Source organism: Muntiacus reevesi, chromosome 2, assembly GCF_963930625.1.
Source record: "Muntiacus reevesi chromosome 2, mMunRee1.1, whole genome shotgun sequence".
Lineage (NCBI taxonomy): Eukaryota > Metazoa > Chordata > Mammalia > Artiodactyla > Cervidae > Muntiacus > Muntiacus reevesi.
The window spans coordinates 279,855,302-279,872,299 of record NC_089250.1 but is presented as its reverse complement, the minus strand read 5'-3'; the positions used below and the strand labels follow the sequence as shown (position 1 = coordinate 279,872,299).

Sequence of the window (16,998 nt, the reverse complement as noted above, 5' to 3'; positions counted from 1 at the left end):
CCCGCAGTGGACGTCAGACCCACCACTGTGCAGTGGGGACCTCGTCCTCTCTTGCATTTTAAGTGACCTCGAACCTCTGATCCAGCGAATGGGATCAAAAACAGTCATAATAACCGCCATGTGCAGGATGCCGGAAGTCCCACCCTGACACGTTGCACGCTCTCGGAAATGCTACTCTTCTGGTCTTTAGCTCATCCCCCACGCTGTCTGCAACCTACTGAGCCTGTCAGTCTGGGGAGTGTTTCCATCATGGCGGCATCCGCAGGGATGGTCGGTGCACCCTAATACCCAGAAATTAGCTAAGTAGCATTGTGGGCAGACAAGGATGAAATACATTAAAGATAAGAGCAAAGCCTACGGTTAATGGAGTAAAAGAAGAGGCCTTAAACTCAGGATTCTCAACGTGTAAACGGAGGCATGATGATAGTCAAAATGTTGAAAGAGCGCTGGCACAGTGCCTAGTTTTGATTTTATTACATGTTTTGTCTATATGACTACCTCGATGAAAATCTTGGAGAGATTAACTGCACTGAATCTTAATTGCTTCATATGGGATCTAGGTCTAGGAATGGAACCCTGTCCCCTGCAGTGGAAGCACAGTGGCCTAACCACCAAGTCCGCCAGGGAAGTTCCCGTGCCATTCTAAATATTAGTAGAGACTAATGATTTCCACAGGAGGCACCTGACTCAGATCAACCAACCCCTCTACTTCTTGGGCAGAGGAACAGTTAGTCCCGAGTGCCATCTCCTGCCAGCCCCTCCATTTACACCACAATTTCCAGCTCTGTATCTCCGACCATGACCACTCCTTTCCCTTAGTTAAACCCAAATATCACCAATCTTTACATGAACTTTACTAAATCATCATCTTTCACCCTCCCACAACACCACTGCTGGGCCTACAAACTTCACTTGAGACATAAATCAAGATTTGTTGTAGTTCTCACAATTTTTGTATACTTTACAACTCTACCAAGATAATATTACTGATCCCCCAAATTACAGATGTTTTCTTGGCTAATGCCATAAAAAAAGAGTAAACCTAATTATGGGCCGACCTGTAAAAACTCCTTTTGTCTGGAGTTATGGTCCTTCTCTGCTTCTCTAATGGGTACTTTCTTAGATTCTGTATCTGTCAGTTTGGCAGCGACTGATCACAGGGCCAACGAGTTGTGTTTCTACTATAAATAGCCTCCCTGGAGCACACCATTCAAGTGTAGATTCAGGGCTCTGCCACCTTCCACTTGCACGCATGCGATTGTTTCTCCTGTCCTAAATCAACCCAGAGCCAGGAACGAGATGACTAGGAAAAAGGCTTTTAACCCAGCCCTGCGTTACCTTTAATGCAGAAACCCCAACAAAGCCTGTGTTCTAGGAATTCCCATTCTTCCCCCTATTTCTGCCTCCTGATTACCCTGATCACCAAATATGGGGATATGTTATTAGAGGTGGAAAGGACCAAATGAACACAAATGATAGGGCAAACTTAATGTATTTTGGACACAATATTAGTAATTATACAAGTGTCAAGAATGGTGTGAATTCTTCAAACTTTCTGAAAACTGCATAAACTGATACAAAGGAGGATAGAGTATGTGGATGTTAATGGTATTTGTGAGATAGCTTATTTTTTAAAAAACTATTAACCTAATTTAAGATATTAAAGATTCCTATTGCAAGCCACTTAACAAGAGGTGGGCTCTCTTCTGAGTTATCAACACAAGGTTCAAGAAAGTTGTGTTAAAAATAAAAGAATGAAAAAATATAGAAGAATGATCAACAGAAAAACACAAATCAGTATCATTTTTTTTCCAGGTTAACATTTAATAGAGATCATTGTTTATAACTGATTGGAAAAGGAAAGGGGGCTGCAGAGGATGATGGTTGGATGGCATCACCTACTCAATGGGCATGAGTTTCAACAGACTCCGGGAGATAGTGAAGGACAGAGAGTCTTGGTGTGCTGCAGTCCATGGGGTTGCAAAGAGTCAGACATGATTAAGTAACAGAACATCATTGTTTATAAATTGGACCTATGACATGCAAATTAATAATTCTTGTATAAGACACTCTGAAGAAGGGAATGGCAATCCACTCCAGTATTCTTGCCTGAAGAATTTCATGGACAGAAAGCTTGGCAGGCTATAGTTCGTGGGGTCACAAAGAGTCGGACACCACTGAGTGACTAACACACGGACACACACACAAGCCACTACTGCACAGCCCACTCACAGTACCTACCAGCCCTGCTCTAGGACACGATTTCTTCTGGTTCTGTTCTTCACTTCGTTCATATCCTGAGCTTTGTGGGAGTATGTGAAATGCTGCTCTGACATTTCAGTGAGCATTTGTCTTTATACTGATGCCCTTGCTTACTGCGTGTGTCGCTTACAGCAGCAGTTTAATGGGCTCTGCAGGGCTGGAGAGACCATGCATTCAGGAAGCCTGTGCGCAGTTGATAACAGACCAGTTACATGCCTTATGAAGGTAGTCAGGAGGCAGATCTGTAGGTTTGCTTCTCCATATTCTGATACCATGAGCTAACGGGAACAAGGTTTAGAGGCTCTTAGTGTGCTAATGGGCTTCCCAGGCGGCTCAATGGGCAAAGAAACTGCCTATAGTGCAGGAGACACCAGAGTCATGGGTTCGATTCCTGGATTGGGAAGATCCCCTGGAGGAAGCCATGGCCATGGCAACTCCAGTATTCTTGCCTGGAGAATCCCATGGACAGAGGAGCCTGGTGGGCTACAGTCTATAGGTCGCAAAGAGTTGGACACGAGTGAAGTGACTGACCGCAGCATACTGCTTTTAAATATTAAAAAAAATAGTATAAAATAAATGATAGTTTTCTCACAGACTTTAAAATAAGCAAAGGAAACCACTGAACATGTGTACATTAAAAAACAACAATAAAATAGATTTGATAATTTTGGAATTAAGTAAGATTAAAGACTCATAATTTAGGTATGTAATAAATGTTATTGGCAGTTCAATATAGATATTTACAAATGTATATACATTATATCTAGACTTCACTAAAATTGCTGGTATTTCCAATTACAAAAATTGAGTAAGGCTTTAAAAAATAGAGCACACTCAATTATCCAGAGAGAAATAGACCTTAAAAAAAAATAAGCTATCAGTATTTAAAGTCAGGAAAATTTGAAATTATTTGAGTGAAAACAGCTGATGAAAATAAGTTTTAATTATTTAAATACTTAATGCTGGCCATTAGAAACTGATAATATATTTCCTTTTAGGGTTAATTAATATCCAGCACTTAAGAGGTCCCCAAAATATTCACAGACGTTGAGATAAATATTTGAATGCCACTGAGAACAGACTCATAGAATGACAATCACGTTAGCAAACTCTTTTCCTTGCCCTACAGGCAAAGCAGAACTGAGAGATACGAGTGTCCTTGATAATGAGCACAAAGGGGCTGAATGCTGAAAAACTTGTGGCCAAAAGGACAGAGGTGTTCACCATCCACTGCCCTCGGGTTGCAACTAGAGTCAACCAAACCGTCAAAACAATGTAGATTGTATAGAACGTAACCAAGGCGCTTACCAGGATCAGGATAGTGCCTGTGGCTCTGACCACATGAGAAGGTCTTGGGGAGAGTCGATTGCTGCAGATGTGTTGGACTCGCTGTTGGTGTCTGCACAGGAAGAGAACTATAGTGCTACTGGCCCAAAGCATAAAACCTAAACTTGTAATATCAAGGGAAAAATATATGATTGTGTATAATGAGCCTACAGAACCCTCTATCATATGCCAAGAACAGTATCCATAATTATTTCTCATACTGAAGTTCTTCTCATTCAGTGGACCCTTTACCACCATAAGAATATATGAATTTATCAAGATATGCACAATCCAGCAAAGGAAACAGCAGAAGGCAATGAATCTTCGAGTTCTCATCTGGCGTTCCATCCACCTCCAGATACTGGGCTTGATCTTAACGGCCTGGAAGCCATTGAAGAGGCAGATGGTGCTAAAGGAAACTCCCGTGCCTACTCTGTGGAAATAGAAGACAAGTTTACATCCAGTGTCATCCAGGAAATACCGCCACCCGAAAGCTGCCAGTGTCTGTGGTATGCCTTTAGAGAAAAGAACCGTGGCATTGGCGATGACCAGTTGCATGAGGATTGGGTCTATGGGTCTCAAACTATGTCCAGTGAGCAAAGTGAAGTTATAAAGACAAAAGAGGGAGATATTTCCCATGAGGCCAATTCCTGTCTGAATGAGAAATATAGTCCCCATTTCCAAACTGGAAGAAAACATCACATCCATGCCTAGAGGGCACTCATTTTACTGAAGTTGGAGGAATGAAGAATTAAAAGGATGAAAAGAAGTGTGTCATAATCACCATGTCCCTCAATTTTCAATATTAAGCCCGCATCTCGTATAATCTCACGTTAAGTGGGCACTTAGAATTTTTGCTCATGTGTGCAAAGGCAATAGAAATGAAGACTACAATCATGAAGTCACCTGCTTTTTGAGTGGAAGTGGCCAAACTGACAACAGGAAACTCTGAGGCTGCGGAGATGTGTGAGGGAGTTATCTACATACTGATACAGCTCTTCCCCCACAGTACACCCTGAGAAGAAAAATGTACGATACAAAACACATGTATGTTTCCAATTTTTTCTTTTTAAGAAAGTAGAGGAACATCAATCAAGGCAAAGATTTCACAGGATAGAAGGATAAACTAGGCTTCGTGAAGGAGTTTTACACATATAAATATGCCACATAATTGTTGAAAAATATTAATCAAAATTAGATATCAAGATTCAAATGAAAAAAATCTCCTGGTTGTCCATCAGCATGATGTTCTATGTATACTTGTAAAAAGACATTGCAAGTTACACAGAGGCATATATGAAAATAAAAGTGAAAATAATGGGAAAAAATGAAAATAAGATATGTTAAACATTTGTCCGTACTCACATTTTGCCAGTTATTTGGCATTAATTATTACAAACATATGCAAAGTGTATTAATATAATTGACAAATAAGACTTTCATCATAAGACAAAAGAATATACAAATATTTTAAATGAAAACTCAAGTTCCTATAAATTTTTCAAAGAAATAAGGCATGTATTAATAGTACATAATTTTAAGACACGTTTCTTCCCCCCGCCCCCCTCACTGAGTCTTTGTAGATGCTGAACAAGTCTATGGTTAGCAAATGTAAGCTTTTGAACAGATAAACAAGGTCCTACTGTATAGCACAGAGAACTATATTCAGTATTCCATGATAAATCATAGTGAAAAAGAATAAAATATATATGTGTATATATATATTTGCTGTACAGCAGTGATTAGCACAACATTGTAAATCAACTGTACTTCAATTTTAAAAAATCTGTGGTAACAACCACCTAAAATACCAAGATTATGATATCTAAAGCCATTTCTTGCTAATAATAAAATATCTTGAAGATACATAATGCTTCTGGTGTGGGGCGGAAAACATCCAACTTGTCCCTGTAACTTCTTGTCAAACACAATAGTTAGCCACACGTTTCTTTAAATAATTTCCCTGACATTGGAGATGAAATGAACCTTACTTTTCTCTAAATAAATATTAACTTTCATTTAATAAGGACAGAACTTTATTATTATTATTATTTTTTTTTTAGAATAGAACTTTAAAGGCATATTAAGACAGATTGGTTTTAACCCAACATACTCTCACCCCCTCCCCAAAAGAAAACACAGACACCAGATGTCAGCTCCGCTGCTGGGAGCTCATCTTCTCTGTCTTATGTTTGGCCATTTGCCTGTAGCATGAAACCATGACGGTGAAAACTGTGAGGCTCCCTGTGTTGAGCCAGAGACAAAGGAGAAAGAGAGATGGCACGTGGTCTCAATACAGGTGAATGAGGGTAGCACTATGCTGAGGGTATCCTGGAAAAAGCCTATCCTGGAAAAAGCTGAGGGTATCCTGGAAATAGCCTATCCTGCCTGCTGGATAGCACAGGGAACTCAACTGTGTTCTGTAACAAACTACATGGGAAAAGAATCTGAAAAATATATGTGTGTGTATAACTGAATCACTTTGCTGTGCACCTGAAACTAGCACACTATAAACCAACTATACTCCAATATGAAACAGAAAAAAAATTAAAAGTCTGTCCTGAATGTGTCTGTATTACACGTGTGTGTATGGTTTTATATTCCAATCCCCCAAGACAGAATTTTTTTCCATATGGATGACTGAATTTTCTAATGAAGTTTGTCTCAAAATCTGGCACTTACCTGAAGCACATCGCTACTTACCTGACTGGTGTTTCCCGGCAGCACAGTGGGTGCCTGGGCAGCGGCTGTGCAGGTGTGAAAAGGGGCATCTCAACCCTGACATAAGGCTTTGTGCTTCTATGACCTCATCTCCTTGTTGGGAAGTAATTACCATGTCACCTGTAATAGCAGTGACAAGGTCTGCAAAGGGACTGGTGAGTATCTGTGAACACCATCTGTGAATTGTGCACATGAGCAAAGCTATTAAGGTGAGAAAGGCATCTAACACAAATGGCAGAAACAGAGGCGTGAAATCACTTGTTCAAAATGAACAATAATCCCAGTGGAAGTTAAATGGAGGACACTGAGGTCCCATAAGTGGGAGAAGTCGTACACATGGCTGTGTGAAACTTTTAGCTCCTTTGTTAGTCTTGTCTTCAAAATGCAATTGTTGTTATTATGCCTGAGACTCTGGGGTACTGAAAATGAAGGGAAGACAGAGAGTGGTTCAAATTTAAATTTTTCCTATATACCAATGAATACTTCAGTGCATAATTCCTTTAGGCATAGAAAACTTCTTATACGTAATCAGAGTTCTGTAATAAAATCAGGAATTTCAATATTGACAAAATAGTATTATTTAAAGAACATACATATTACATTATCATTTGTCCCAATATTCCTCTTTGTATTTTTCTTTCTGTAGGACCAAATGAAATTAATGCATTACATTTAGTTTTCATGTTACTTTATAAAAGTCCTTTCACAAAACAGTTCCTCAGCCTTCAGCTGAGTTCTTTAGACTTGTCATTTTTTACATGACAGGCCCACTAGTTTGAAACCTTCCCCTCTAGTTCTCTAACGTTTTCAACTTATCTGAATAAGTTTTTAGATTTTTTGCAGGGAAAACGTCTTTTTTTTTTTTTTTTTTTTTTAGGGAAAATGTCTTTCTCACAGTTTTGTATAGGAGAAAGATGTTTGTATTTTTCAAAACTGAGTATTTTTGTCATTTAAATTTTGTCAGGCTTCTAGACTTTAAATATAATACTTTTCCTATTATATTTAATAATTAATTAGGAGATATTTTGAAAACATATAAATATCCTGATCAGTGACAATTTTCTATCACTAGTTTTAAAAACCACTGAGTATTTTCTAACTCTCTCAGTCCATACATTTTACCTGATATTCTACTGACTTCCCATTTCCTCTATTAATCACTCATTTAGAGTTTCATTCATTTATTCAAATACACATGAATTTGTGGATTCTTAAATATTTGATTTTTTTCTCATTGCTCCATTAGGACAATTTCTTATTGTCCAATCGGTTCAGTTCAGTCACTCAGTTCAATCGTTACCAACTCTTTGCAACCTTGTGGACTGCAGCACACCAGGCCTCCCTGTCCATCATCAACTCCTGGAGTTTACCCAAATTCATGTCCATTGAGTTGGTGATGCCATTCAACCAATTTCTCATCCTTTCGTCCCCTTCTCCTCCTGCCTTCAATCTTTCCCAGCATCAGGGTCTTTTCCAATGAGTCAGCTCTTCACATCAGGTGGCCAAAATATTGGAGTTTCAGCTTCAGCATCAGTCCTTCCAATGAACACTCAGGACTAGTCTTCTTTAGGAGGGACTGGTTGGATCTCCTTGCAGTCTAAGGGACTCTCAAGAGTCTTCTCCAACACCACAGTTCAAAAGCATCAATTCTTTGCCACTCAGCTTTCTTTACAGTCCAACTCTCACATCCATACATGACTACTGGAAAAACCATAGCTTTGACTAGATGGACCTTTGTTGACAAAGTAATGTCTCTGCTTTTTAATATGCTGTCTACGATGGTCATAACTTTTTTTCCAAGGAGCAAACATCTTTTAATTTCATGGCTGCAGTCACCATCTGCAGTGATTTTGGAGCCCCCCAAAATAAAGTCTGTTTCCATTGCTTCCCCATCTATTTGCCATGAAGTGATGGAACCAGATGCCATGATCTTAGTTTTCTGAATGTTGAGTTTAAGCCAACTTTTTCACTCTCCTCTTTCACTTTCATCAAGAGGCTCTTTAGTTCTTCACTTTGTGCCATAAGGGCAGTGCCATCTGCATGTCTGAGGTTATTGATATTTCTCCCAGCAATCTTGATTCCAGATTGTGCTTCATCCAATCCAGCATTTCACATGACATACTCTGCATATAAGTTAAATAAACAGGGTGACAATATACAGCCTTGATGCAGTCCTTTTCTAATTTGGAACCATATCAGGGAATGTTTGACGGGAGGATTCCTACGTGCTGTTTCTCATAAATCCTCTGTTCCTTATCAGCTTCTGCCAGAAGTGAGTAGAACTGCATGCAGCTCTCAGGGCTGAGGCCATTGTGTGAGACAGGCTTGGGTCTCCTTTAGTAAAACATTCTTTTTACGACAAAACTGCTTCGTCTTGTCCCCTTTCTTGAGATGTGGATTGTCTCCTGACCTTTTGACCATTATTATCCTTTGTTCCCTTGGTAACAGTTACTGTGCATTTGGTTTTCTGATCTTTATCATGGTCGTAAGAAACTTCTTGTACCACTGCCTATATATACTCACATAAAAATCATTAAAGCACCTTTGCTCCATCAGAGCTTAGGTCACTGTGTCTTTTTTGTTTCTCTTTCTCTCCTTCTCTCTCTCTCTCTCTTTCTGGCTGATTCTCTGGAGTGTGGAGACCCGTCGTGCTCACTTTCCTGCCCGGGCTTCTAAGACCCTTTCAAGAAGGCACTTTGTGCTTTCACCCCCTCGAGGGGGCGGCTGGTGCCTTCGTGAGCGATGCAAGTCCTGTGTCAAGGGCTTTATTGGTCTTCTGCGTAAACCAGGGAATATCAGCCTCTTTCTCTCTTTAACTTCCTTATTGTTGACTCCATACCACCAGGTTCCAGTCCATTAAAGGACCCATCAGAACCAGTCTGTTGTTCCATGTCCAGTTGTAACTGTTGCTTCCTGACCTGCATACAGATTTCTCAGGAGGCAGGTCAGGTGGTCTGGTATTCCCATCTCTTTCAGAATTTTCCACAGTTTGTTTTGCATTTGGTTTTCCACACACTCATAGTGTGTGGAAGCATAGTCAATAAAGCAGAAGTAGATGTTCTTATGGAACTCTTGCTTTTTCGATGATCCAATGGATGTTGGCATTTTGATCTCTGGTTCCTCTGCCTTTTCTAAATCCAGCTTGAACATCTGGAAGTTCATGGTTCACATACTGTTGTTCACGTATTGTCCATTATTGTTAGTGATAATCTTTTCCCAAAGTGTCCTTGCCATTTCACATTCCCAAATCAGTGACTGTTATATTCTTGCCAATGTTTGGTGTCATCAGTGTTTATTATTTTATGCTTTCCTCTGCATTTGGAATGATCTGTAATTGAGGTTTTAATTTTCTTCTTCTTCTTTTTTTTTGGTACCAAATTACTTTATTTGAAGGAATGGTACTAAAGAAAGAACTTAAGTAGATGTTTTGCTACCACTTATAGAAAGGTGAAGGTAACCCAAATATGCATGCACTGCCTCGGTGACCAGGAGTCACCGCTGTGGCTGTGGGAAGCCAGCCTGAGGCTCAGCTCTCACTGCGTCCCAGGGTGTGTTTGCCACAGAGGTACTCTGCCCTGCCAGATCCAGGGGCCCCCATCTTGCGCTGGTTGGTTACGTGGTCACCCAATTCTTTGATGGCTTTCCTGCTCACTCAGGTAATGAGTCTCAATGAAATCACACAGATGAGGGTCCTTTTTTTCAGTGGCCAGTTTGGGCAGTTCCAGCAGTGATTGATTCACACTTCTTTCCAAGCACAGCGCACATTGCATCGCATTCAGCCCATTCTCCCAGTCATCATGGTTTCTTGATATCCTGAAGGAAGACTCGGCCGACTCGCTGGTTCTGCAGCTTCACTGGTCTCTCAGCATGCTCCCTCTCCTCAGGAGATGGCTGGAGGAAGTACTTGGCAAAGCTCTTCAAGGCCACGTCATCGCGGTCAAAACGGTGGGACATGGCCAGGGACGCAGAGGAGGCGCGGCGCTCCAGGCTGACCTGGCGGCTGAGGGCGGCAGTTCCGGCGCCCCCGCGAGGCGGACGCGGGCGTCACGGCGGCGGAGGCGAGGGGCGGCGGCGGCGGCGCTGCGCGCTCGGGGCGGGAGGAGGGCGCCGTCTAGCGGTGAGGAGGGCTGGCTCTGGGTGGCCGGCCGGGTTCGGGACGCGCCCCCGGGTTCCCTTCAAGCCCTGTTGAAGCAGCACACCGCGGCGACTCTCCGCGAAGGCTGTCGGCTTTAGTTTTCATTTCCCTTATGACTGATAAAGTGGAAACACTTGAACATACTTTGTGAAACGTATAATGCACTCGCTTCAACGTAACATTTCACGATTTTGTTCACTGTGCTCAGAGTATGTGAGTTACTGTTCATTTACTTAGGAACTGTAACCAAAGTATTCATTGGCCAAAGGTTTAATGTTCCCAATTGACTCTCAAAACATGTGTACACACGGAGAGAAAGTATTTATAAAACCAAGATAAAAGAGTCTTCACTCATAAAGAATGTGAGCTAATTCTATAGAAAATATATCTCCAACTTGATTGTAAAAATATTCCCTTGAGATCAGGAATCAGAAGAGGGCCACTCTCTGCAGTGAAACCACATGTTACTGGAGGTCTTGCCTCGTACAATAAGGCAAGACAAAAAATATGTAACAGTTCCTCAAAACTTCAACTGCTTCCACAAATGTCATCTTCGCTATGAGTCCTACTGGGGACTCTCTATTTATTATTTCAACCCATCCTAATCCGCTGTCCCTACTCCTGTTTCTTTTTCTATAGGGTCTTCCATTGCCTTCTGAAATACAATGCAACCTAGTAACTGAGCTGCTCTGTTTATTATACGTTCCCAGCAACTACAATTTAAGTTCCATGAGGGGAATTTTAAGTTTTGGGTACTGATATATGGGAAAAAAAGAAAAAAGTCCCTGATACACAGAAGTTATACAATAAATACTTGCTGAAACACAGTATTCCCGTTGACTTATACCAATCTGGAAACTCCATTTGCTCTACTAACACTATTTCTGCTTTCAACGTCAGAAAACTCCCTGCACTTTGGGAAAAAACCAAACTGTATTTTTGTGTCGAAACTCTCCTGATGGTTCAGCATCCACTTGACAGTCTTGTGTTTACCTCCGTTACCTTACCTGGATCTCAATGTCCTCTGCTTAGCTGCCCTTGAGATTGAGTTTTCCGTTTTCATTTTCCTAGTTAAGGTGTTCCCCAGCTACTTTGGTAACTCTCATTGGAAATTTTTAGTTGGAAATTAATAGTTTCAAGTAATATACACAAGTCACAAATGTTTTTCACAAGCAGTCTCCACTCCCCTTGTACATACCACCACTGCAATTATAGGTGAAATGATAATCACTCCCTAGCAGAGGGATGACATCATGAAATCAAAATCCTTTTCCTTGGGTTCAAATATCCACTTTCCACTTCTGCACAGATGCTACCCCTGTAATGCAGAGTCCTGACAGCAAACACCCATCAAGTAAGTAACACTTCTGTTCAGATAACTTTCACATTCTTAGAAGGAAAATATCTCAGGGAATCTAACAATGCCTATTCGGGCTAAAATATTTGTGTCTTCTGAGTTTGAAACAGAGTATTTTTATATTCGTGTATCGTGGAAGTTTGTTTGATGAGAAAACAAACTATATTACCACCCTTATCCAACTCTCCCCTCCCAATTTGAGCCCTCTCTGAAGTGATCTCTCCCTCAGCGAGATTTGACTAACTGAAATATTAGGGGGGGAAAAGTTATACTATAAAGGCTTATTTCTATAAATCTTATATGAAATACACCCCAAATTGGAGGGGTTTTGTAACAGAGGTAAAAGTGGGTGAGGAGACCATACACATATAGATATATAAATCTCAGAGTATTCAGGTTTTCAGCATCTTTCAGAGTTTAGGCTAGTATAAAGAATTACCAGTTGTAAAATTAATAAGTCCTGGGGATGTAATATACAGCATGGCGACTATAGTTGTTGTTCAGTCGCTAAGCTGTGTCCAACTCTCTGAGACCCCACGGACTGTAGTCCATCAGGCTCCACTGTCCATGGCATTCTCCCAGAAGAATACTGTAGTGGGCTGCCATTTCCTTCTCAAAGAGTTTAATACTGTATTTGAAAGTTGCTAAGAGTTTCTTAGCAAAAGAGTTTCTTTTGCTAAGAGTTTCTGCTAAGAGTAGATCCTAATAGTTCTTATCACAAGAAAATTGTGATTATGAATGTTGATGGATGTTAACTAGACTTACTGTGGTGATAATTTCCCTATACATGTAAATGAATCATGCTGTACACATGAAACTAGTATGATGCCACATGTCAATTATATCCATTTAAACAAAGAATTGTTAGTTATAAATCATGCTTAATATATTATGGTTTGTGATAGCAAGTGAAAGATAGGTAAAACTTCTTTCAGGGGAATTTGATCCAAAATAATATATGTTATAGTTGAAATTAATACAATGTCACCTCAAATTCATTTGTTTTCCTGATGATTTGTGAGTCATATGTTAAAAGTTTTACTTTTTCTAAGGGCTGCCCCATCATACATATTAGCAGCATTTCTAACTATAATGTCAATACTGGGGTGATTATTGATACTTTATGTCCTACTATATTCTATTCTAATGAATATTTTAGTAAATATTTTACTTAAACTAATTTTTAATGTGTGGCCTATTCCTTCTGCCTTATTTCATTTTTATGAAATAATCTTTTGTCTGTAGCATATACAGTATTTTTTTTTTTTTTTTTTTTTTTTTTTGATAGTGGAGTGCAGTTTATTACACCGGCGGGCCCAAGGCAGAGTCTCCTCTTAGCCAACGACCCGACCAGCATTTGTGAAAATCTTTTATACCCCATGTGTACCTGTCCAAACCCACCAGCCCAAATCCCTTGAGGCTTACAAAGGAACGGTAAATACAATCACAATAACCCCATCATTCACATGTTATGTGTTCAAACAGTTAATAACTGATAAGCCTGTGGTTACATTTTGATAGATACTGTTCGGAGGCAGGGGTGATTAGTGTCTGTTTTCCCTTAACCTGGATGTGATCTTCAAGATTCCCCTGCCCAGAGGGGGTCTTATCCTTCCATTGTCGTTCCCACAGGCACTAAGCAGAGAGTTCAGAGTCCACTGGAGAGGCGGCCTAGCAGGATCAGCACAGACAGGCCTGAGATGGAGTCCAGGCCCTATGAATTCCTTCCTCATTCCCCGCTCTTGATGCTCTTAGCTTCCATAATGAGCATCATTTATTGAGATATATTGTACCTTAGCCCTCCTGCCACCCACATGAGAGAATGCTATCAACTTCTGGGTTACAAAATTCACAAGGCATTGTAGGAAGCAGGGCCCACAAAGCAGTATGATCAAGATTACTATAACAACAGTTCATTAGACATGGCTTTCACTTGATTTTGCTTATCCTCCAAGGCAGTAGATACATTTTCAGACAGGTCAGGGATGTACACACAACACTCGCGCAAGTCCCTCCTTGGGCTGCTGTGAGTATGTCTAATGCCATCTTATTTTGAATTACTGCCTTCCTCATCTGAATCTGTTCTTCATTCAAAGCTTGAATGACTTTAGTACTAAGAGGGCCTGTTTAGTGAAATTAGTTAAGGCCTTTACCTTAACCATGATATCTGTTGTCCCTACAGAGGGTACAAACAAGGCAGCAAGATAGTCATACCACTGGAACACGGATTGTGTCCATCTTGCATGCAGATAAGGCAGGTTTGCTGGAGGCTGGTGTAGGCTAGGCTTAATACTGCCATAGGCGAAAGCAAATCCTAATGTGCAATGCCCCACCCAGCCGACTAACCATGGCCATAAGTTAAGCCCACAGAGCCACTGGGTCCCACTGGGGTCTGCCCAGCAGATTCCAGGCCAGTCAGAACCGGGCCACCGAGCAGATTGATTGGGGTGATAGGTAACTTCCAAGATTTGTTTACATTGTTTAGTGCACAAATAACAATTCTTTCGGGTCTAGGGGACAGTCTCCAAATCCAAGCATATACAGTATTGATGTACTCTATCAAAGATTGTAAAAATATAGCCTGTATTTTATCTATGAGATTTGTTATTCATCATTTTAGCTCCTTTAATTTATTATTGTTATTTCTTTACGTCCTGTTTTGAAAGCTCTCTAAGGTGTGAGATAAAAATTTACCTCTAATTTCAACCACTGTTATTCTAATACTGTGTGACAAAGTGAAATACTTCATTCCCCAAATAATTAAAGATGCTACAGTCCATAGGGTCGCAAAGAGTCAGACAGGACTGAAGCAACTTAGCTGGCACGTGTGTGATCTTAGCTCCCTGACCATAGATCAAACTCCTATCCTCTGCATTGGAAAGTAAAGTCTTAACCACTGGACCACCAGAGAAGACTTCGCCTTTGTTAGGGAAAAGTTCTTTTAATTGCACATTTCAAATCTTATTAATTTTTTTAAAGTATTTTTAAGTTACAGAGAAAATTTAGAAGGATTTTCATTTGAATGATATTAAACCATATATTTTCTCTGGTGGCTTAGAGGGTAAAGCATCTGCCTGCAATGCGGGAGACCCAGGTTCGAGCCCTGGGTTGGGAAGATCCCCTGGAGAAGGAAATGGCAACCCACTCCAGTACTCTTGCCTGGAAAATCCCATGGATGGAGGAGCCTGGTAGGCTACAGTCCATGGGGTCGCAAAGAGTCGGACACGACTGAGTGACTTCACTTTCAAACCATATATTTACATAAATGAAGCTTCCCGTAGCTTAGTCAGTAAAGCATCTGCCTGCAATGTGGGAGACCTGGGTTCAAATGGTTCAAATCCTGGGTTAGGAAGTTCCCCTGGAGAAGGAAATGGCAACCCACTCCAGTATACTTGCCTGGAGAATTCCATGGACAGAGGAGCCTGACAGGCTACAGTTCAATGGGGTTGCAAGAGTCGGACACGACTGAGCACTATCTTTCTTTACATAAATGAAGTGGCTTGCAATATTTTAATTCCCTTTTTAGTCTCAAGTGTACCTCTACTGTGTTCATTTTGTCCCGAAGTCAATATATAAAATTAGTTCTTACTTTGCTTCAATATCCCTTTATCAATTTATAGAATAAATACTCTATTCCTTAACTTCCTGAAAACTTAACCACTTATTAACCTAAAGTAATCTCAGGTGTTTGGGAAAATTTCCTTGCTTGATGGTCTGAGAAAATGTTCCAGGCAGCTTTTATTTTACTTTTTTTTAAGATACACATTTTCTTTCAGTGAGGAACTGTTTTTGTGAATACAGTTGTAGTAATGGGAATGGGAGTTAGTCAAAGTATGTAAATATGTTCAATGGAGTGGTATACAATATATATTTATGCTTCAGATAAAATACAGATCAAGTTAATGATAATCCTTTCAAACAAATGTAAAAGTATAAAATTTTCTCTTAAACTCTTTGCAGTTTTGTTTTTTCTTAGTTTTACAGGCAGCCTCATTTTCCAACAACCTTAAAATACTAATTTCAAAATATTTATATCCCTGTTTTTATTAATATGGTCATAGGAAATTTTAACATCTTTGAAGGTATTTTTGCTTTGATATTATAGTTCAGTTGAAATATATAGTACAAAAAAAAAAAAAAAAAAGAAATATATAGTCCATCTGTGACCCTATAGTGGTTAGTACTCTGTGGTGTGAAATATAGAGGCCAAACTTCTTTTTCTTTTTGCTGTACCAAGCAGCTTGCAGGTTCTTAGATTTCTGACTGGGGATTGAATTGGGGGTCCCAGCAGTGAAAGCATTGAGTCCTAACCACTGGACAACCAGGGAATTCTCCCCATTTTTTTTTAATGACATGTTTTTATTGCTATATTTGCAGTGACTTTTTAGCATACTCAGGGTGTCCCTGCTGGACCCCCACCCCAACCCAGCCCCAACCCTACAGCCCACATCAGAGTATGAGGGAAGCCTTTCCAGGACTCCCTCGGCTTTCTCATATTGGACATGACACAGATGTGGGCTAAACGAAGCTGCTTCAAGGAAGAATTGAGTCATAGAAAGTGCAATAGCCTTCAATTCGAAGGCCCCCATAAAAGTATTTATTTATTTGACTGAACCAGGTCTTGGTTGCAGCCACAAGATCTTTAATTGCGGCCTGTGAACTCTTAGTTGCAGTATGTGGGATCTAGTTCCCTGACCAGGGATCGAACCTGTGCCTCCTGCACTGCGGGCATGGAGTCTTAGCCAGTGGGCTACCAGAGAAGTCCCTCCCAAACATTTTTTAAGTTAAAGTCTTACCTTGTTGTAAGGATAGGACACATATCTATTACATGATATACTGAGCCATATATGTTTAATTATAGATTTGCCTTTGAATTTTAGTAATGTTTTAATTCCATTTTAAGTGAAATAAATTTTTAGTTTTTTTTTTAAATTTTTTTAGTTTTTAAAACTGTAACACAAGATCAATTCATATATATCTAGCTTTCATTTCTGCCCTTCCAGCTTCTACTTCCTATGCATTGCTATGTCATATATCTTAATATGGGTTTGGGGTTTGTTCTTACGTGGATTATTAAAGCAGTTTAATACACATACATGTGTATTCATTCAGAAGCCTAAGAAAATTGTAGCATACTATGCCTTCTCTTCCCCATCTCTTCTTTTACTTAAAAACTATATTCTGGAAATAATTTCAT

At 40.1% G+C, this 16,998-nt stretch overlaps 1 protein-coding gene and 1 pseudogene across 1 annotated transcript; both read right to left on the bottom strand.

Annotated features, from left to right (window-relative positions):
• Window positions 1-3,363: 3,363 nt before the first annotated feature.
• On the bottom strand, window positions 3,364-5,614 carry VN1R1 (vomeronasal 1 receptor 1). Its single transcript, XM_065919513.1, has one exon. The coding sequence runs from the start codon at window positions 4,294-4,296 to the stop codon at window positions 3,364-3,366; it is 933 nt and encodes a 310-aa protein (XP_065775585.1). The 5' UTR covers window positions 4,297-5,614.
• A 3,827-nt stretch (window positions 5,615-9,441) lies between these two features.
• Window positions 9,442-10,344, bottom strand: LOC136157718 (ferritin heavy chain pseudogene; annotated as a pseudogene).
• Between the last annotated feature and the right edge of the window lie 6,654 nt (window positions 10,345-16,998).

Excerpts from the sequence above, each read along its gene's own strand:
- VN1R1 (XM_065919513.1), bottom strand. The coding sequence starts at position 4,296 with ATGGATGTGATGTTTTCTTCCAGTTTGGAAATGGGGACTATATTTCTC.